The following is a 21079-nucleotide window of genomic DNA, read 5'->3' as shown; positions in this document are numbered from 1 at the left end:
TGCTAGGCTGCCTTGGAGTATGGATTATCGGCATAAGGCACTACCACTAACTAGAGTACTGGCGTACAGGTCACGCCTAGCAACCGTAAAATCCGACGTCAGTATTCTCTACATTCTCGTAATCCCGTGAGCAGGGTTTGTAAAAATGACGGGGAAGAACTAAGAATGTCTCGGATGGATGTGGCTGCCTGGTGAGTAACGGTACGGTCGTGGCCGCAACGAAGCATCGCGTGCATGGGAGTCTCAGCGTGCCGGTTGTTGGTGCAACTTGGGGGCGAGAGGAACCCCAAAAGGTAGTCCAACACCGCTGAGTCAGTCGCGAAGATTCCCACCACATTTAGCCCACAGGAACAACACCAGAGAGAGATTCACCCCAGTGTATAGACTCTATGGGGAAGTTATGTTTGCGAGCCCCAATTAAGCATTGGCACGGATCACGAGGGAGTGGGTGGCCAGCAACCACGCTCGGGCGCCTTAATTAAATATACTTTTTTAGATATATAAATGTTTTCTCCTACAACATGAGAGTGCAGCGCCACATTAAATACGCACTACGATGACAATAGTTTAAAGCGATTTGAAGCATGTGTTTTTTTTTTGGGGGGGGGGGTCTGACTTTTTGTGACGCCGTGTGACGAGGGGGGGGTCAAAAATCGTCAAAAATCGCGTGACGTCATTTATGGACGGCCCCTTTATTTTTCTCCAACGATGTTGTTTAAAACGCCGCACCAGGTACTCATTTAAGGCTGAGTCTACCAGGGGGAAACACGATTGGTGCAGATATTCGCCACTATCGCTCGTGAGCGGTCATCGAACTCGGTTCGCCTGCTACGTAGCGCAATGCGCTAACCGCTGCACCACCGCTCCAAAGACACACACACACCCCCCCCTCCCCCCCCCAATAGACGATTCGTCAAATCGCAAAATCGTCAGAGTGGCGATCGCTCTGCGCTGCGAACCTGGCAACGCCATTTCGAGTCCCGGTCACAACCTTCCGCTCTTCAGAAACACGCGCTGACTAGCGTGGTGAAGTATGGTCAATCAACCTCCCCCCACCAGCGTGGTGAAGTATGGTCAATCAACCTCCCCCCACCACCGTGGTGAAGTATGGTCAATCAACCTCCCCCCACCAGCGTGGTGAAGTATGGTCAATCAACCTCCCCCCACCAGCGTGGTGAAGTATGGTCAATCATCCTCCCCCCACCAGCGTGGTGAAGTATGGTCAATCAACCTCCCCCCCACCAGCGTGGTGAAGTATGGTCAATCAACCTCCCCCCACCAGCGTGGTGAAGTATGGTCAATCAACCCCCCTCCTCCTCCCACCCACAACCAAACTACAGCGTGATGAGGCCTTCATCCAGCAGTGGATTGATAAAGAGCTGTGCGTACTTTACTGTCAATGGGGAGACAAAGGCGGTCGTGCGTGGTGCTGGCCACCCACCCCCTGGTGTGCCGTTCCGGCCTGAATAGGTGCTCGCAAACACAACTTGCCACACAAAGGTCTGTTGAGGCTATAGGGGCGACCTTTGCCTTTGTACTGTGAGGGATTGGCTGCCCACAGCTCCGGGCTTCTCACGCCAACCCGCGATGTTCAAGAGCTGAATGTGTGTTCGCTGCCCGTGGTCCCATCACGATTCAGGCTCAACCCTAGCGGCTAAGCAGGACCAAACCTGGCCGGCACTTGCATAGACGACCACCACGCACCACGGAGTGCAACGGGATTCCTCGGTGGGGGGTGAGGGGTGGGGTAGAGCAAAGAGCGGTGCAGGAAAAGTCCATTGTAGTTCTGTACTTCCCCCACCCACATTCAACCAACCAGCCACCGACCAGCGTGGTGAAGTATGGTCCTACAACGCTCACTGTGAGGCGGGAGGGGGGGGAGACCCCCCCTCACTTCACGGGCGATGCACGTGTTCATCTTAAGGGTGCATCGAGCACCGTTTCGAAGCAAGGATTAAAAATAATGCGCGTCACCGCGAGCGAGAGAGAGAGAGAGGAAAAACCAGGCGCTCGAGGGAATCCCAAGTACGTCACGGTGTAGGATACCCCCGGCACAATACCATATATGGAGAAAAAGGGGAAGTGGCGGTGGCTTAAATAGAGAGCTCACACGCGACGAGGCAATCGCGGCCGAGGCGCGCGCACGCAACGAGGTCTGGCTCCGCCAGCCTCACTCGCCTCGACACAGCCAGCAGCCCGAGGCTTCCGCGAGACAGAGAGACGGAGAGAGACATCGCCCTCGAGGTGGACAACCGAGCGGTGGACGCGGACGCAGTTTACCCCCCCCCCCCCCCCCCACAGTCCTCCCGAGCTCGGAGGAAAAATCCGCCTTGTGCGATTTCGTTGTATCTGCTCCTTCTCGCGTTCGCACGGGGGGGGGGGGGGGGGGGGATCAGCCGTGCGTGGGCAAGGCGGGGTTGGCGAGTGGTGGTTGTGGCTATAAGAGCCGACGCCGTGACCCGGGAGCTCCACACAAGATCATCATCGCGCACGCTGCCTCAGCTGCTGCTGCTACCTACGACCCACTGCTGCCACCTGACCCAGTGGACAAGGACAGATTCCCTCTCGTCTGCCACGGGGCCGAAGGCAGCCTCTGAAAGGGGCCCCACCCTCCCCCCCCCAACTGAGATGCTACAGGACTCCTCCTCCTCCTCCTACCTGGAACGGGAGAGCGGCTCTCGGGAGAGCCTCTCGTCAGCGCACGGCTCCCCTCCCTTCATGAGCTCCGATGCCGTATTCGCCGCCGCCGCTGCTGCTGCTGCTGCGTCTTGCCAGGTGAGGCTTGTGGGAGCCCTGGTGCCCACCGACTACACGGAGATGCCGGCTGTCGGATAACTCGCTAGCTAGGCGCTGTTGTTCATAGCGGCCGCAGATGATGATGACGGCGATGATGGTGGTGGCGATGGTACAGGACTGTACTATATATATAGCAGCGGGTAAGACGCGTGCAGCTTTTGGTTAAGGTGCAAAGTTGCTTAACGGGAACAGCGGCGGATGATCAAAGTGACGTTGACAATACTGTTACAGGACGAGACGCACGTGAAGCTGTGCTCGCTATTAGCTGGCCGCTGTTGTTGTTTAACAGCGACAGCTGCAGGCGATGTTGTTGGTGGTGAGGGCGATGATGAAATCGTCACACAAAGCGACATCCTGTGCGAGTAGCTTGGCAGGGGCGCTCATTCACACGTGAGACGGAGAAGCGGCGCAGAGTCTCAGGATGAATGGTCCAGGAGGGTCCTGCACTGGCAGGTTTGGCCAGTTTCCTAAATGATTGTGACAAGCGTTGTGCTTGAGGGCTCCGTGAGGGTTCCGTGTGCATCCGGAGTCTACGACAGCCAATCGAGAAGCGCTGCTGTGTATGACCGGACTCCACTCATCCTGCTACAGGCACAGGTGTAGCGAGCGTGGCTCTATTTATGCGAATATGTCCAAGAAGGACGGTGTGTTCGGTGTGTGCGATGTGTATTTGGTGTGTGTGCGGTGTGTAGTGTGCGGTGTGTTTGGTGTGGGGGTGTGTTTGTGCAGTGTGCGGTGTGTGTGTGTGCGGTGTGTGGTGTGTATTTGAAGGCGTTGCGCGTGACACGTGACACGTGTGTGCTGGCGGCGTGCAAAGTGAATCACTGCACGCGTTTTGCTGCTTGTGTCTGGGAAGTGTAATTGCTGTATATCTCAGTACACGCTGGGGTGGAGCGGTGGCGCAGTGGTCGGCGCACTGTGGCTATGAACTTGGCCCACCTGAGTTTGATTCTCGGGCAAGGAATCGTTGTTTATTACGTCTCTAAAACACAATTGGTAGGCTATGCGTTCAGAAACCGATATTTTCCTCGCCCTATATTTAAGGGGCTATAAATTCAGGACCGCTTTGTGGGCAGTCAAATTATATTTTGTTTCATGAACAGGCTGGCTCCTACCATGGGAATGTGGAATTTCCGCCACTCTACTGCTGGTTTGAAGGCGTCTCCATGATTTGGCGTGTTTATTGATCTCCGTTCATGCCGTTCATGATGATTTTGACTATACTTCACCATTCTCTGGTGAAGGAAGGGGGATGAGGTGGGGGGGCGTGCACATAACCGGTTAAGAGATCTTACGGCACTTGTTAGCCGTGGCCGGAAATCGAACTCGGGTCGCAGCCGGGTTCATAGCGCAGTGCCCTGGGCCCCTCTATAGGAGGTGCCACAATTGTAAATCGAGAACGTCTCTCACAAGCGAGCGTGGTGGAATTTCCACATGCATATGGTAAGCGCCAGTCTGTCCCCAGGGTGAGCCTGAGAGTGGTGGTGCACGCCTGCGATCCGGCGCTTTGGGGGCAAAGGTTGGTGGATCACGTAGAGATGTCTGAAACTCCCAAACCCGTTGGGCTGAGGTGGCCATATAGCAAGTAGGTTGTGAATGGTGCAATACCCCTACAAGCGATTCTGACCATCACACTCGTGCAGAGCAAAACCAAACTGACGACGGTTAAATAAAGTGTCAGCCAAGGAATGCAACGCGTCTGAGAGGGCGTCCACCACGGAGATGGAGCGACAAAAATCAGTGCATGCGTGGGCAGGTGCTAGGTGGGTTGATAATGGCATCATCGTCTGGTCGTGAGAGGTGGCGGCGGCGGCGGCGGCTTGGAGACCTTCATGGTTACCAACGATGATGGATGATGATGATGATGAAAGGCTATAAGGCCACGGTAGGTAACATGAAGGAAGCTGCCGCCCGCGTGAGTTTGGGGTTGAGGCAGGGACGCTGTTTGCGTAAAAGTTACAGCGAGTGAGCGCGGCCTCTCAAAAGGCCAACCAGCGCTCCGGGAAGTCGAGCGCGTGGGAGGAGGCGAGTTCCGCCGCTCCACGTGGCCTTTCACTTCCCAAAAGTGACGCTTCGTAATGGGAAAAGGGTCTCCCGGCTCGGGAATGGATGCGTGGGGATTTCGGCGGTCTGCCGAGAGGCGGGACGGGTGATGTTTTGGGGGGGCTTCCAAAACTCTTGAACGGGTTCGCGTCCGAGCGCCGACGCGTGGGCAGGCGCCGAGCTGGGAAGAGTGGGTGGCCGGGATTGGAAACCGAGAGGGATTGGATAGCGGGGGGGGGGCATTTTTTTCAATCTTTCTTCCAACCACGTCCCGCCACTGTCTGTGGACCTCTACGCGAGTCACGGGACTCCGTGCAACTCTGTGGGTCTCTGTGCGAGTGTATAATCACTCTGTGGCGAATATATTCAGTGTCGTGGCTGTCAAGTACTGCAGCGTGCTGGCGGCGCAACTGCACCAGGGCCCGACGGACCGGAGTTGACTCAGGCGCCTGGATACATAAAGGGAAGTTTGTGGGGGCGAGGTTGACAGGGGCCCTGTATTGTTCGATACGCCAGCGTGGGGTGGGGCCGAGGGGGTCGAGGAGTCCAGATACCGATCACGCCACGCCGCTGCGCAGGATATTCGATTCTGCTGATCGTGATATTTGAGGTCAGACTGTCGGGACCTGTGACGCGGCACGTGCTGGCCAACGTTCCTTATGTCTGCATTTAGCACGCCAATGTGGCAAATCAAATACGCCCGAACGCCCGGTGATGGGTGCACTGTTGTGTTTCGGGCAGCAATGGGACGATGGCATCTCTGTTAAACCAGCAGTGGAAATTCCACGTTCCAATGACGCTGTCAGATTATCCACGGAACAACCACTGCTGAATTAACGTTGATTAAAAAAGCCAATCCTAGCACTGACCAATTCATTGGTCAATCGTGCACCGGAAAATTGCTTATTTAAACTTGTTTATAATCACGCAAAGTTTTACAAATGTACAGCACGTTAAACTATAGCATCCCAGTGAACTCCGTTGAGTCTCAAGACTGCTTTAGAATATTTCTCCACCGACACTTCAACGTGTTGTGAACTTCATGCGAGGGAAAACTGGAACACAGCCTCTGGCCAAACCTTGGCAATTCCGTGTTTGTGAGCATAGTCTCTGCACCGCGATTCCTGTGCCACTTCCACAGCCCAGTGAGTGGGACCACTCCACGTCACACATCTGCTGACCATCTTGCACTCACGCCTTCTCAATCCACCACGACCAGCTCACTCTGAATGGGATCTCAGAAGCTTAGCAGGCTTGAGTTTGGTGAGCGCGTGTTATGGTGATCATCGGGGCTTGCCGCGTGTTGTAGGCGTGGGGCCGAGGTGGCAGCCAGGAGATGTGTCTGCTGAGTGTCGCCCCCTCGTATAATGCGTGGTGGAGGGTTTTCTCCAGGGTCTCTGGTCTCCTCCCACACGAAGTCAAACTCTCATGAATGGAGTTGAGCGAATGTTCCAATGTAGCAGCAACCTCAGGCACACGTGCCTTGAGACTCGGCGAGGCTTACCTGGGTGAGTCGCATCGAGCGCTGGAACGATCGGTCGATGAATCCACGAGAAAATGTAATCGACTCCCTCTTGCTTGTGGTCGATTCCTCTGGCCCCTCTAAAAGAAAGACACCCTGCCTCGAGAAGGCAGGAAACCCCCTTCAAAACACGCCCAGCGTGATAGCGGCTGATAACGCCGATGCCATCACCGAGTCCCCACCTGCCACTTCCCGTCCAGCGGCACACGTGGGGTAGAGGTGACTTTTTTTTTTCCCCTCCACTCTATGCGCGTTATCCAATCGGTTGATTCGGCCATCACCGTCGCGATGATCGGTGGAGCCCAGACCCGCCCTGACGTCCACCGCTCACAGGAGGAGTCGCTCCCCGCCCCCCCCGCCCCCCTGCCGTGCGCGTGCCACAGGCGTTCGTGTGCGACCCGCCGGGAGCTGGCCCTCTCTTCGTGCCGACGGTCACCGACGTCACCACCAGCCGGGAGCTGCAGTGGATGGTTCAGCCGACGGTCATCGCCTCGGGGCCCCGCAAGGCCCCGCACGACCCCCAGGCGCTCCCCGTGGCCTTCCCTCCCGGTTCCTGCTGCCCGGACTCGGAGCCCTACCCGCTGGGGGGGGTCTCCACACATCCCCTCGCGTCCATCTCCCATCTCCATCAGCAGCAGCAGCAGCACCGACACCACCAGCAGCAGCAGCAGCAGCATGTGCGGCCGCATGGGAGCAACCGAGGCGGCAGGCGGAGGAGAGACGATGATGTGAGCATCAATTTCAGCCGGACAAGTCCGGAATTCTGTTCCGGGAATGATTTTGCCCACGCCACATCCATCTCGTCTTATTGTGTCCTGAACCTGTTCATATAATGCTAACATATATCGGGGACAATATATAGGATTGTTATGGATAGGAATATCTGGTACCCTGGTGGTAGTACCTTACACCAATAATCCCTATTCCAAGCCAGCCCAAGCAGCGTTAAAGAAAATAGCGAGTGAGGAATAAATCCTCGATGGCAATCATCGCATACACACGTCGCAAAGTGCGTCTGTTTTAACAACCCTTTGTCACTCCACTGCACACACAGGAGGCTTTCGCGACCAATATCATCCATAATACAGGTTTCTTGTTGGGCGAGATCGCTTACATATAATGTGTCGTCTGATGATGCGAGTTGTAATTCCTGGCCAAACGTCTTACTCAAGATTGTAAATGTTGTGGATTTGCTCTCCAACACACCGGTGTGCTGTACTAGAAACGAATTGGGGTATTCAGTTTACGTGATAACCCTCACTAATTGGCTGTGACAGGTGGTGACAGGCTTAACGACACATTCATATTTACGCGATCTAACCCCTCCCCAAAAAATCCGTATTATGGAGGATCGGGAAGGCAGAACTCCACACGGAGGGGGAAAATGCCAGGAATACGTTTGAGTATATCTCATCTCCTGTACCTGCCATCCCCTTTCCTCCTCCGTCTTCCACCCCCACCCCCCCCACCCCCGTTCCTCCTCCCTTCTCCCTGTAGCTGAATCCCGCGGACGCGGAGAAGCGTCGCGTGCGCCGGGAGCGGAACAAGCAGGCGGCCGCTCGCTGCCGGAACCGGCGCCAGGAGCTCACCGAGCGACTCCAGGCGGTGGGTGCAGCTCCAAGAGACCGAGAACCATCGCCCCCCCCCCCCCCCACCGCCACCACCACTCATGTAGCCTTAGCAGATCTTTGAGGCAAGTGCTGTTAAGCGATAGCAGCACCTGGGAAGGCCGAAGGGGGGTGGATGGCCCAACATCACGTCTCCCCCCATAGCGGCAATATTTAAACCTCGCACCAGGTACTCATTTGAGGTTAAGTCGACCTAGGGGAGGACCAGAACCGGTTCAGATAATCGTCACCGGTGTTGGTGGCCGCGAGAGGGAAACGAACTCGGGTCGCTGGATTCGTAGAGCAGCGTAGCGCTAACCGCTACGCTACCGCACACACACAGCTACCGTGCACACACACAGCTACCGCACACACACACACACACAGCTACCGTGCACACACACAGCTACCGCACACACACACACACACAGCTACCGTGCACACACACAGCTACCGCACACACACAGCTACCGTGCACACACACAGCTACCGCACACACACACACACAGCTACCGTGCACACACACAGACACAGCTACCGCACACACACACACAGCTACCGCGCACACACACACAGCTACCGCGCACACACACACACAGCTACCGCGCACACACACAGCTACCGCGCACACACACACACAGCTACCGCACACACACACACACAGCTACCGCGCACACACACACACAGCTACCGCGCACACACACACAGCTACCGCGCACACACACAGCTACCGCGCACACACACACACACACAGCTACCGTGCACACACACAGCTATCGCGCACAGACACACAGCTACCGCGCACACACACACACACAGCTACCGCGCACACACACACACACAGCTACCGCGCACACACACACAGCTACCGCGCACACACACACACACAGCTACCGCGCACACACACACACACAGCTACCGCGCACACACACACACAGCTACCGCGCACACACACACAGCTATCGCGCACACACAGCTACCGCACACACACACACAGCTATCGCGCACACACACAGCTACCGCATACACAGCGGGGTCCCAGCCGCCCCCCACAACTCAAGACCGAACCCTCTCCCGACCGTCCCCCGCTCAGCCTTCTCATCACAACAACGTTATCGGACAGCGGCTGCCGACTTTCCTGCAGGCCAGGTTCTGGCCCCTGTGCTAATAAAAGTATCATCTGGGCCCAACACCGGTGCCATCCATCCACCCACCCGACGATCTCACAGGGAAGGAAATAAAGAGCGGGCTCGAAGGCTTGCGGGGTTATATCGAGGCGCGCGTACGCTACTCGCGCCCTCTCCCCCTCTCTCCCCAGATCCCCTTTCTTGAAAAATTAATACCCCGTTACGGATTGTAGCGCAATTACGTGGCCGACCTGCCGCGCTCTGTTCTCTCAAAACTCGCGGTTGTTGCCCCGTGCCGCGCTCTTTCATCCGCTCCTTGTCTCACCGCCCATTGTCCAGAGTGGGGGGGGGGTGGCGATTCGCCAGCTCTGCCTCCCATCTTCAGCGACGTAGCCGCGGCACTATTTTCGCCGTGGGCTCTTCTCCCCACACCGCGGCGCCCGCTCGGTGCGACGACGGCCCCCGGTGCCCCACGTGTTTGTGGAGCTCGCTCCTGGGAAGTGTTTTAATTGGCGGGGTTTGCGGACGGGTGCACGGGGAGATGTTCGTACCGGTGCCGGGTGATATGGGAGGCCCTCTCTCGGCGCAACTCGTCGGTGATGTGTTACAACAGTGTGATCTTCACGGTATGGATGGGGGGGGGGGTGGGTGGGAGGGGGGGAGTTCGTAGTCAACGCGCTCCCACTTGTCGTCCACGTAACACATCGTCAGTCGCTGTCAAGCCCAAACACTCAGCGGAGGCGTCGGAGAAATGCGCCTCCAATCGGCTGAAGTCCCTCCCTGGCAGCTAACGAACCTGGACGCGGACCCGTCGGTCGCCATTCATTCCGCCACGCGCAAGGAATTTACGACAACGCGTTTCAATGTTTCTCAGGAGACGGACGAGCTGGAGGACGAGGGCGCGGGGCTCAAGTCGGAGATCGAGAGATTGAAGAAGGATAAGGAGCGACTCGAGTTCATCCTGGCCGCTCACCGCCCCGTCTGCAAGATGCCCAGCGAGGAGGAGAGCGAGCGTGAGGGAATGGCCGGTGCCTCCCCGTGCCTCTCGCACCTTCTGCCCAAGCGGGAGGAGCCGTCCTCTCTGGCCCCACCGCCACCGTCCAGAAGTTTCGCTCCGGCGGTCGGGGACTGTGCCATGCAGCCCGCGCCGGAAGTGAGCATCTCCGGCAGCTACTACTTCGACCTGGAGCCGCTGAGCAGCGCCGGAGCGCCGGCGTGCGCCCTCGCCTACACGGGCTACGCCGGGCAACTGGGCTACCCCGGCCACGAGGGACACGGCGGCTACGCGGGATATGCCAGCTACCCCGCGGCATCGGTGGCCGTGGGGGGCGGCGAGCGCGGATCGCAGGAGGAGGCGGGAGGCTGCGCCTCGTATGTCGGGAGCCTGCGCCACTTGAGCGCGAGCAGCAGTGGCGGAGGCAGCGCCAGCGGCGGGGGGCAGGAGTCACCCGACTCACTTGGGTCCCCCACGCTGCTCGCGCTATGAGACCCCCCCCCCACCCCACCCCCCCCCACTGAGAGCGTAAAGTGGAGAAAAAATGAAAACGTGGGGAAGAGTTGAGGCGCAGTCGGTGGCGCTGCTGTCGGAGGTGCGGGCGGTACAACCGCACATGGACTCACGGGGCAGGAGGAGCCCAGGCACTGGGTTAACTGGATGGGAGTGGGGGAGAGCTGGACAGGGGAGGCCCCCGTTTCAATCGTTGGAACAGGGCCCATGCCAACCACACTCGGCCACTGTGGTGCTTGCATCAGGCTTAGGAGTGACGTGAATACTAATGGTTGGTTGGTGAGCATTAAGGGTGGCTCTAGTTTTGTCTTGGCTGGTGTGTTCTTAACAACGTACCCTGCCAAACTCTTTGCGGAGTCCGGCCTTTTCAATGTTTTGTTCGCTGCGTACGTTTGGTGCCCACGGCGCCGTGGAGAGCGGCACGCGTGAGGACGGTCACAGCCTCGTTCTCGCGATCGCGCAACACCGCGGTGACTCGTATTTATTTATTCCTCGTAGGTTATTTCTATTTATTTGTACGTTTAGTGTCAACGTTCGGCTCGTTTTAAAAACAAATGTTGAAAACAACATGAAACTAGTTTTACGAACTATTTATTTTGTTTAAAAAAAAAAAGCTTTTTGCACTGAGTCGTCGACTGAAGTATGCGGTGCGTGGAATCATTTTTTGAAATTGTTGGGAGTGGGGGACCGGTGGCCATGTCGGCACACATCGTGTCGCCGAGAGGGTCCGGAAAAAATATTCGGCGAGCGCACAACTTGTGGCCTACCGCCCCCCCCCCCCGCCCGCCACCCCATCCCCTCTGGTTTCAAGAAGGTTTGTGAAAAAAAGTCCCTAAGTCACCTGTACTGCGACGCCATCGCAAACGGGGCGAGGCGGCTGCCCGAGGAGAGCAGCCGAGTCCAGGGACGGGGATGGGAAAACGCCAACGAAGGCAGCTCTTAATATTCGTGTGCATACAACTGTGAAACGCGGTTTATCTCATTGTAATAACGCAGTGGTGTCTTGATCAGCCCGCGTGCGACCAGACAATCAGTTGTGCCATACTTTAGGACCGAGGGCTTTATACGACTTTCGCCGGGATTGCAAACGAACGAATGGGCATAGTAGCTTGGCGGAGCACTTTTGCTCGTACCGTTAAGTAATTTTATTGAATTGTACAACGTTATTTTGCCGGCGTGGCGCCAACAGTGGCATTATTTTAACCGAGTCGACGAAGTCCTTGACACACAAAAAATCGTTTGGCGCAATGTGCTTTCCGGTACGTGGATACCCAAGTCACTACTGTGATGCGAACCTCACGTTGGCATCGTACGGCAACGGTTTTAACACGTGACCGCGCTTATGAGACGAACGCGAAGTGATCACCGCCAGTTTGCAGGCATTCCACTCATGTCATGTTTACAGATATTTTTTGTACATTTTGTGAGCAAACGTAGATCGTTAACCTCCTCAGCAGGCAGCCTGGAGTCTTGGTAATCACTCGCCGAGTGGCCACTGCCATTCCACTGACAACTACTACATAATAAAAGTGCTCTCCGTTTAACGGTGATTGTTTACCTTCAACAAAGTCAACTACAGTACATTATTTTCATACAACAGCGACACGTGATGCATTTTTTAAAGGTTATACTTTTACCTTTGAATATAATCGCCCCTACTTGTAAGTTTGCAATAATGCACTTGGGTCTCTAACGAGAAAATATACTTAGCTTCACAACATGCATACCTTAAAATATCCAGATATTCACATTTTATTGAAATGTGTGCCACTGGTAACCAAAAGTATGTTTTTTTTACGTCAGTGCCTGGGGTGGCCAGAAGGTGGTATCAAAACAACTCTTCATCATCATCGTAGATGATAAAATAATAAATAAAACCCCACACACCCGGGCATCATGCAGCTACTAAAGCCATCCTGGATTCAGAACACGTTGGGTATACACTTTGACGTTATCGTAGGGACGTGGAATAACAACATACTAGCACTTAAACACAGACGCTTGACATTACCCGATATCGGAATCGCAGCCAGAAATGAGTGCATCCCTTACAACTCAAGTGGCGCACGGACCCCAGGATAATTTTGTTCAGCAAAAGTAGGCCTACATTATTATGTGTGGCGGTATTGTTAGGGCGCAGCCGCTGACACCGCGCGAGCACGGGCACGGTCACCGACATGGTCACGATCGCTCACGTGATGTTGTAGCGCACAGCTGTTTACGCGTGGACGCAATCGCTCGGCGTGCTTCGCTCCTGCTTCCTGCGTCGGCGCTGTGCGACGAAAAATAAACACGGGCGCATTTATCGGATTCCGCGGCGCACGCGAAATGTCGTTGACTCGATGTGGATCGCGAATTTAGTTTTGAACAGTGAGGCCCATGTGGTGTGTGTGGCGAGACCGGGTGGTGTGTTTCCGGACGAGGCTGCAGTTGGCACCGAGTTGTACGCCGTGAGTTGAAGGAGCGTTCGGGCGAGGGCAGAGGTCGGGGCAAGCAAAAATAACAAGAGCAGCCATTCTTTTCGAATTTGCTAAAAAAAAAAATATTTCAAGAGCAGAAACGCAGGCGAATAACATCACTGAGAAGCGGTTCTTAAAGAGCCGCATGCGGCTCCGGATCCGCAGGTTGCCCACCCCTGGGCAAGGGAATTAAATCCGATTGGGCCAGAAGCCACTATCTGCCTCGATGTGTTTCCCTGCATGGGGATTGTTAGATCTTAGTTTGGAAAGCAAAGCTTCGTATCCCGATGTGTAGTTTACAAAAATAAAATATTCGCAGGTTCTGGTGAATTTCGAAAAGATATGGTAATTTGCATGGCGACCTTGTGTGAGTTACTGCATGCCTCTATTTTCTTAAAAAAATAAACCATTTTACAAACTGACGGAAATCGAGAGTTAATATATAAAACATTGGTATATTTTTGATGTAATATTTACGTACTGAAATATTTATTTTCATAAGAGTAGGCAGTGTGTGCGTGCGCGTATGTTTTACGACGTTTGTCAACGTTTTGTTTTCCATGAAAACGTAACGACGCCTAGGCGTTCAATGTTTGCCAATTTGTACACATTTATTTTTTTATACCATCGTTAGAGACTTAGTGTAAACAAAAAGGTACGGAATAAAATATTAAACCCAACAGTCCGTGTGTTATCTGATAAATACGAGTGCTGAATACGAAACCGATTTAAAGCCTGCGGACCTAATCACCTGGAATGCAGCACACAATCTCATCTCGGAAGATAAGCAGGTACGAGCCTGGAGAATGCTTGGATGAGTGACCACTGTTCACGCATTTGCCACACGTAACAAAAACATGCATCATAGTCTGTTGCCGGCCTACGTTAATGAATTATAGAGCGTAATCCATGCCCAATGCGTCTCAAAACACTTAGCAGAGAGCATGCAGCAAAAATCCAATGTACTGTGCTACCACGTCCTCACTCCCCACCTTCCCCAGTCCTCACTCGCCAATCCACTGCTGGATGAAGGCCATAGTAATAGTGCTCTAAATAGGCTCAAACAACGCCGACCTGCACGGCAGGGGGAGGTCCTCGTCCAGGAGTGGTTTGGTAAAAACATCTGTACAATTGTGCTCATTGGGATCACATTTTAAATTGAGTTACACCGCCACCTGCTGCCTGCTATGTTACAATACCCTCACTGTCCCTGGAGCGAAAGTTTTTGCCGGACTTGGCCGCACAAAGCCGGGTGGAGTGGCGTACAGAGCCTCAAGGGTCACACGGGTGACCTCCCGATCGAGGGCGACTCTCAGATATGTATTGGCCAGACCGAGGTCGAGCAGGGTCGGAGCGTTAGAACAGTGGTGACATTGTGGCTCTGGGCGACACTGTAAAACCCCGTAAAATCCTTGTCGAGGTTACCGATGATGTACTCGACCAAGCTCCGACCCAAATGAGAATCCCACCTCGACTTGTCCACGTGGCTTTAACTCCCAATGTCACACCTCGCGAGGAGTCGGAGAACATGGGCAAAGTTAGAGACATCATGACTGTTCCGAAGTGAGCTTGGATATGAGGTTACTCGAATTAACATCTCCGTATGGCTCTTTATTTCGAGCAATTGTGGGGAACGTCCGGCCCGCGGGCCGTATAAGGCCCACGAAATCATTTAGTCTGTTCCAGCCATCACATTAGGGGCGAGTTAATTGAACGTTTGACCAAATATAACGGGCTAATTTTTAAGTTGATAATTTTGTATGGCCCGCGAATGATGTTATAAATATCCAAATGGCCCTTGGCAGAAAAAAAGGTTCCCCATCCCTGATTTAGAGCAATAATTGTAAGTTTGCATCGAGGTGGTTGAGCCAGATGATTGTCAGGAGCAGCAGAGTGGAGCATCACGGCTGTGGTGTCTCCTTTGTATTTGTGAGACAAGCATCGAGTTGTTACAAGGTTTATGGGTGACCAGTCACACAAGATTTTGTAAGATTCCATTTGTGCATCAAGTAACTGCACCTACCTGTTCTTTTGGAGATGCGGTTTTAAGGTTGTGGCCCGTAAGCTGTTCGATCTTCTGCGTCGGATCTTTCACAAGGAGTTTGTGACTTGTGAACTCCATTTGGCTTAAAAAAAATGTTCAGGGTTGAAATACAGATTTGAAAGGTTAAACACACGGGTCCAAAATGGCTTGCGTGACTTCAAGCAATGGCGAGGGACATGTTTTAGATCCTGGTGGAAGGGGGGGGGGGGAACGTACATTTTCTACAATGAACTGGACTTCCTGGAGGACTTCTGCGTCGCGTCGAAAGGATTGGGCGAGCAATGTGCGACAACACGGGAAGCAACGGTGTCGGGGGTCAGCTTGAGGGCTCCAGTGATGCACCGCTTTGCAGCGCTCGGTTGGACATCAAGAAGTCAATTATAATTTGGTACAACTTGAGGCTTTGTGCGCCACAAAATAAAAGTTTCATTGTTTAAACATGTCGTTTGAGATTAAAACATAACTTGTTCTTTATATCACGTCAAGATGGAATGTGAAATGGCACCACACAAAATTTGGATAAGGTGATAATTCTTAAAGCTTTATTTGCGACTTAGATCAAGTATAGATTTTCATCTTTCAGAAATGCCTCTTTCAATAAAATGTACACAAATGTCAGCCACGTACAAAACAACTTGTTCACAAATTGCAGAAAAAACTGCAAGACACTCAATAATTTACACATATAAACAAACAAGTCCTTGAAAAGTTTTAGAATTATGCAAAGTACAAATTCTATACAATAAAGGATTTGCATATACCAAAGTGGTCAAATTCCCATGGGCAATTGCAGTGTATTTTGACCAGGTACCTTTCTTCCTTATGAACTGTAACCCCTGCTTGAATTTGATTTAATTTGGAGAAAAAGACACCCAAAATTAGATCTTGTTGAATGCAAAAATATGATCAATGCACAATGCCTATTAAAAACGGGACTTGAAATTTGGAATATTAATAAAATGTCACCTATTAAACGTTATCTTGCATTTATTTCCCATGGCTGTCTTGGTTGTAAATCAAACACACTTTTATACATCAATAAAATATAAGCATATGAAAATATTATCCTTTCAACGGTTAAAACTTTAAAGCCATCAAAATAATAATTTCCGGGGTAACATGTTATATTTAACGGTGACGTTGATGGCTCTTTAACGCAATAAATGAAATTACACCAGCAGCAAAATAATGATGTCAGTTATAAACACCTTCCTTGGTTTAGCTAACAATTACTAGTACAGTCATTTAAGAAAATCTAAAACACTGCTGGGACCCACTCAAAGCTTCACGCGGCTCCTGGAACGGCCAAAGGCGTTTCGCGTGTATCGTCGCAGGCCTGTGCGGGCCGTTGGCGTCTCCTCGGCACTCTGCAGTGGCTCTGTCTCCTGCAGCGCCCTTTTCCGCAGCGAGGACTTAGGGAATGCGGGCGTAACGGGTGGAGAGATCAAGTTCAGCTCGATCTCAGGAGGCACCCACTCTGTCTTCCTGTGGAAAGCACGAGGCTGTTAAGCTAGGTTGCTCAACATTCGACCCATCATATGCGGCACATGAAATAGCAGAACATCTTAAAATAAAGTTGTTGCATGCTGAAATTTCCATTTTTCTATTTAAATTCCCACACTGTATTTGGTGCAAACTTCAAAAAACACTTTAGTACTGCCCAAATATTTTTTGGGGAACTTACAGTAAAATAAAATGTGGAACTGCATGAAGGAAGCAATTGCCGTGGCCATAGACCGGAAAGAGTGGAAACATTTAATCCGACCTCATCGACCGCCTGTTGACAACTGATAAGAGGTTAAACGAGGATGGGCATCCAAGCTGAGGGTAAAGGTTCTACTCACCAATTTAAAGAGCGTAAATCAGGCAGCGCAGTCTCCAGCATATCAGAGATTAACTGCTGTCGGTAGGACGACTAAAGTCAGACAGGATGTGCTCTGATCAGAGCTATTTTTCCATTCTAGATATTCTGGAAGAGTCAGTCTACGGAACAGAGTTCATTGCTCAACAGAGGACGGAGGGAGCATGTCATGGCTGCGAAAAGACTGATGAGTACCTTTTGGCTTTCTTGGCTTTCCTTGGAAGGCATTGCCGTACTGTTGCCTCTTGCACAGGAATGGGCTCATCATCCTCCGTGGGTGGCATCTTCATGTCCGCTATTTCTTCGGTGGCCACCTGAGGTAGGGAACATTTCCATAGCACATACGCAACGTACATTTGCACCTCTTGTAGTTTTGCAAGTCACACACACATGTCATGAAAGTCTCCCGGCAACCCATAAACACTCTTATCAACCATGAGACAAGGGCATGGAACAATTCATTAAAATATATATATAAAAAAAAAGATTCGCCAACACATGTAATGAGCAAATTCTATGCAAAATAATGATGTGATTTTTGGGAATGTTACAAAGATGATAAGCAAATATTACATTCATACTTATTTTGCGATTTAGACTGTAAACACAACAGAACATCATTCATTCTTGAATCAATTGTGAGCTCAAAGTGTCAAAAAAATACTAAACCGTGTAGAATAGGGGAATTATTAGATGCTTAATTACAAGCGCATGCTGCAACTATGTGCTTTCATAAGGCCTTATCACATACGTACATCCACATGCGGCTGTTTTTCAGGGGTCCGTAACTTATTGTATTGTCGCATCCGAGTATTTGGTGAGGAAAAGCCGTAGTCCACCACGGCGGGCCTCTCGCTTTGTGACTTGTCGAGCAACGCGGCTGAAACAAAAAGAACAATCAGCCACCGATCGGAATACGGCAATCAAGTTACACATTTTCACACAACATATAAAAGATCACCTTGCTTTGTGGAACAATTCCTCCATAACACTTGGTGGAGGGGGTAAAAGGATTATAGGTGTTGTTGATTGCAGCCTCACCCTTCCCGATGCGTCTGGTGGATCGTCTGATGGGAGGCGAGAACTCGAAGGGCTCCCGGCTCACGGTGCCGGGATCCGCCGGCGTGTCGGCGACATCGAGGGACGCGTCCGCTGCCTTTGCGCTCTTGCGGCGGCGCCTTAGCGCGGCCGCCGTGGCTTCTGTCGTCCCCGGCTTCGGCACAGTCTCCCCGCCGTCTGCGCTCTCCGGGATGGGCGAAATGGCAGGCAAGGTGCGCCTGCTCTTGCTCGCCGAGCGGAGGGCCCGCTTCGACTCAAAGCGCGTGGCGCTGGCCGAGCCGAGGGGAGTTGCCGGTTGCACCTCGGGTTTGGTGGCATCATCCGCTAGGGTTTCGGCCAAGACCTCCGGCAGGGGCCTGAGATTTGAGCGTCTGCCGCGTCGCAGCGCCCGCGAGGGCGTCACCGGAGTTTCGGTGGTCGGGTGGACTTCGGCCGATTCGACCAGAGATGCCTGCAGGAGCCTCCGACTGCGACGCTTTCTGGGTACGTCGCTTGCAGCCAAATCGGGTACGGAATCTGTTTCGGAGGTTGTTGTCAACGTCAAAGCTTCCGGCTGCTCGGCGATAGCTGGCACGGTGTCGTACGCAGCCGTGCTGTCCACGTGACCCTCACGCTCGTTGGCAGTGGTCACGTTCCTGCCCTTGCGGCGAAGGCTAGTCCTTACACTTCCTTGATTATCACCAGATAGAGACGATTCTTCAGAATAATCTTTTGCACCTGAAACACGCTTGGCAGTTGACGTTTTATTGCCGGATCTTCGCGTGGCAGTTTGTTTATCTTTAACTTGCGTGTAATTGGATTTGTTCTTTGCTCTGGTATTTGACTGCTTCTTTAGGGAAACCTCCACAGATGAGGTAGATTCCTCCAAATCTGGCAGTGCTAGGTCTGCATCATCATCATCAAACTCCTCGCCTTCACATGCCTCGCTCACACTTGTGTTTGTGGTAGCAGCCTCTTCCTTTGACTCTTCAGCTGCCACTTCCTTCACCCGAGGAGCTTTGATGTCACATGTGGGGTTGGTCTCGGATGTGTCAGCAATGTCCGGTAGTGTCTCTTGCCTCTCTTTGTCCATCTCTCGAACATCCAACTCATCTTTTTGTGCATCCTGGACAAAAATATGTACCCGTCTATTGAGTCCGTGTTGAACATTACATTTTAAACATTTTTATTACGTGTGTATGTGCATTGAACTTCTTTCGCACCATATGTAGCAAAACCATGCCATCGGAGGTTCGGGGGAAGGACAACAAATGAACATCACCAATACAAAGTACGTAGGAGGGAAAATGTGATTAAACATGAACACTAATGTGCAACATTCCACGTCAGTTGTATTCAAATGGATTCATACCTCGACTCGAACCTCCACGGGAAACGGAGCCATGGTGGACACAGGTTCAGGCCCTGTCAAAGGCTCCACCACTTCTTCTTCTTCAACCACTGCAGCAGCGGGGAGGGCCAGGTCAATGGCTTCTTCCCTCACCTCCAGCACTTCCACTGCGTGACTTAGATTTCCATGGCCAGCTGAGGACACAGCTATTTGAGACAAAAAGCGCGTTTAAATGGTGGGCGAAATGATAACAATTGGAACCATGAGATCGTTCCATTGAAACTGCAGGGAAATTCCAAACTCTCCTTCCAATGTAAAAAAGGTAATTTGTGTAATAATCAGAATATTCACGTATTGCTACTTCACCCACAATGAAACGTATTCACTTGACCATCTACAGAATTGAAACACGGTGCACAACTAAACATTACGAAACCTGTGTTTGTGATCTGCAAACGTCAGTTACGAATACAAGCGATGTGTCTTGTGCTGTGTACATGCCTTGGGTTGTAGCGCTTTTGGAAATCGCAAGTATGGATTCTCTGTGGCAGGGTTTGAAAGTGATCTCACTGTCGTCATCTTCTTGCTCAGCCTCCTCCTGCTCTTGCTCAGACTCCTCATCCTGCTCTTGTTCCGACTTCTCATCCTCATCATCCTCATTATCCTCCGCCTCATTCTCCTCATCCTCCTCATCCTCCGAGGAGACGTAGCAGAGCTTGGACAAATTCACTGTGAAGTTGGCATCGTTCGACCTTAAGAAACAACAGAAAGGTTAACTTCCTTGAAAACGCATTTTGATTATTAAGCAACAGGAGCGAGAGAAACCGCATAGTCTCAACATAATCAGCACACGGAAACAGTCGCCAGATAAATGCAGAGACAAAAAAATCCGCAGACTACCTACTGGATCTCCTCTCTGTTTCAAAGAACAAATTTGACCTCAGGTCTTCGCTCATTTACCAGCTTCATATTCCTTATTGCCGTACAAAAACCGGAGGAAGGGCCTTTGCTATTGATGCCGCCAGGGTCTGGAATGCTATTGCCAATAAACTGCAACTTGAATCACTACCTATGAGATCTTCACTCAAAACTGCTCTCGAGGAGTTGTATTCAGTGGCCTAAAATATGGCTCTAGGGTTTGGTGTTATAATTTATTTATGTAGTTTATTGTTAAAAATTCGGTCACAGTCCCTATGATCACTGTTACATTGCATTTATGGATTTTATTTTGGTGATTTCGAAAACGTTTTTTTTGGTTTGGCCATGTTTTTGTTTATTGTAGTATGGAGTTAAGACTGATGGCCTAAATCTTTGTTATCTTGTGGTTGTTGTTGTTGATGTTTGACTTGCATCCCACTGGGATTTTTGCACGCAGCGTTGGTGTACGGTGTTATTTCAGGAATGTTTTTTTCCTGGATTTTCTGTTTGCAGTCACATAATCACTTTAAGATGTTTTCTTGTTCATGTTTTTGTTTTTTGTTTGTTGCGGTTGCACCCGATTCAAGAGCCGAATGGCTCACAGGGCTATACCAAATAAATGGAACTATGAAATGGAACTATGACGTAAGGGCTGCTTACGAGTCGTCGGGTGAATCGCCCTCCTCGTTCGTAAGTGGAGAGACGAGGTTCTCAGGGTCTGTAGCCACGGTCGACTGCGGCACTTCTGCCTCAATCTCAACCATTGCCAGAGCGTCCTTCTGCGGCCCGTTGCTGATAGGAACATC

General features: G+C 51.9%; 2 protein-coding genes across 2 annotated transcripts in view; one reads left to right on the top strand and one right to left on the bottom strand.

Annotated features, from left to right (window-relative positions):
• The first annotated feature begins 2380 nt into the window (after positions 1–2380).
• Positions 2381–13741, top strand: LOC116943296 (protein FosB-like). Its single transcript, XM_032956033.2, has 4 exons — positions 2381–2775; positions 6745–7089; positions 7859–7966; positions 9970–13741. Exons 1-4 carry the CDS (start codon positions 2629–2631, stop codon positions 10579–10581), a joined length of 1212 nt encoding a protein of 403 aa, XP_032811924.2. The 5' UTR covers positions 2381–2628; the 3' UTR covers positions 10582–13741.
• Positions 13742–15625: 1884 nt separating this feature from the next.
• The window catches only part of AHCTF1 (AT-hook containing transcription factor 1), a 31188-nt gene continuing 25734 nt past the window's right edge, over positions 15626–21079 (bottom strand). The window contains exons 31-37 of the mRNA XM_032956032.2: positions 20934–21078; positions 19857–20107; positions 19377–19561; positions 18008–19130; positions 17722–17846; positions 17162–17280; positions 15626–16590 (exon numbers count right to left, since the gene is read on the bottom strand). Coding sequence (XP_032811923.2) covers positions 16383–16590; positions 17162–17280; positions 17722–17846; positions 18008–19130; positions 19377–19561; positions 19857–20107; positions 20934–21078 — 2156 coding nt within the window. The 3' untranslated portion in view covers positions 15626–16382. The remainder of the gene's footprint in view (positions 16591–17161; positions 17281–17721; positions 17847–18007; positions 19131–19376; positions 19562–19856; positions 20108–20933; position 21079) is intronic.

Source organism: Petromyzon marinus, chromosome 17 (assembly GCF_048934315.1).
Source record: "Petromyzon marinus isolate PM22_M1 ecotype Great Lakes invasive population chromosome 17, UKy_Petmar_22M1.pri1.0, whole genome shotgun sequence".
Taxonomy (NCBI): domain Eukaryota; kingdom Metazoa; phylum Chordata; class Hyperoartia; order Petromyzontiformes; family Petromyzontidae; genus Petromyzon; species Petromyzon marinus.
Note: the sequence above shows the minus strand (reverse complement) of the source record. Positions and strands in the feature narration are given on the sequence as shown.

What these genes read in the sequence shown, in the direction of transcription:
- LOC116943296 (XM_032956033.2), top strand. Translation starts at nt 2,629, where the DNA reads ATGCTACAGGACTCCTCCTCCTCCTCCTACCTGGAACGGGAGAGCGGC. An exon ending in CTGCTGCTGCGTCTTGCCAG is followed by an intron (nt 2,776 to 6,744) that starts GTGAGGCTTGTG and finishes CGCGTGCCACAG; the next exon opens with GCGTTCGTGTGCGACCCGCC. An exon ending in GGCGGAGGAGAGACGATGAT is followed by an intron (nt 7,090 to 7,858) that starts GTGAGCATCAAT and finishes TTCTCCCTGTAG; the next exon opens with CTGAATCCCGCGGACGCGGA.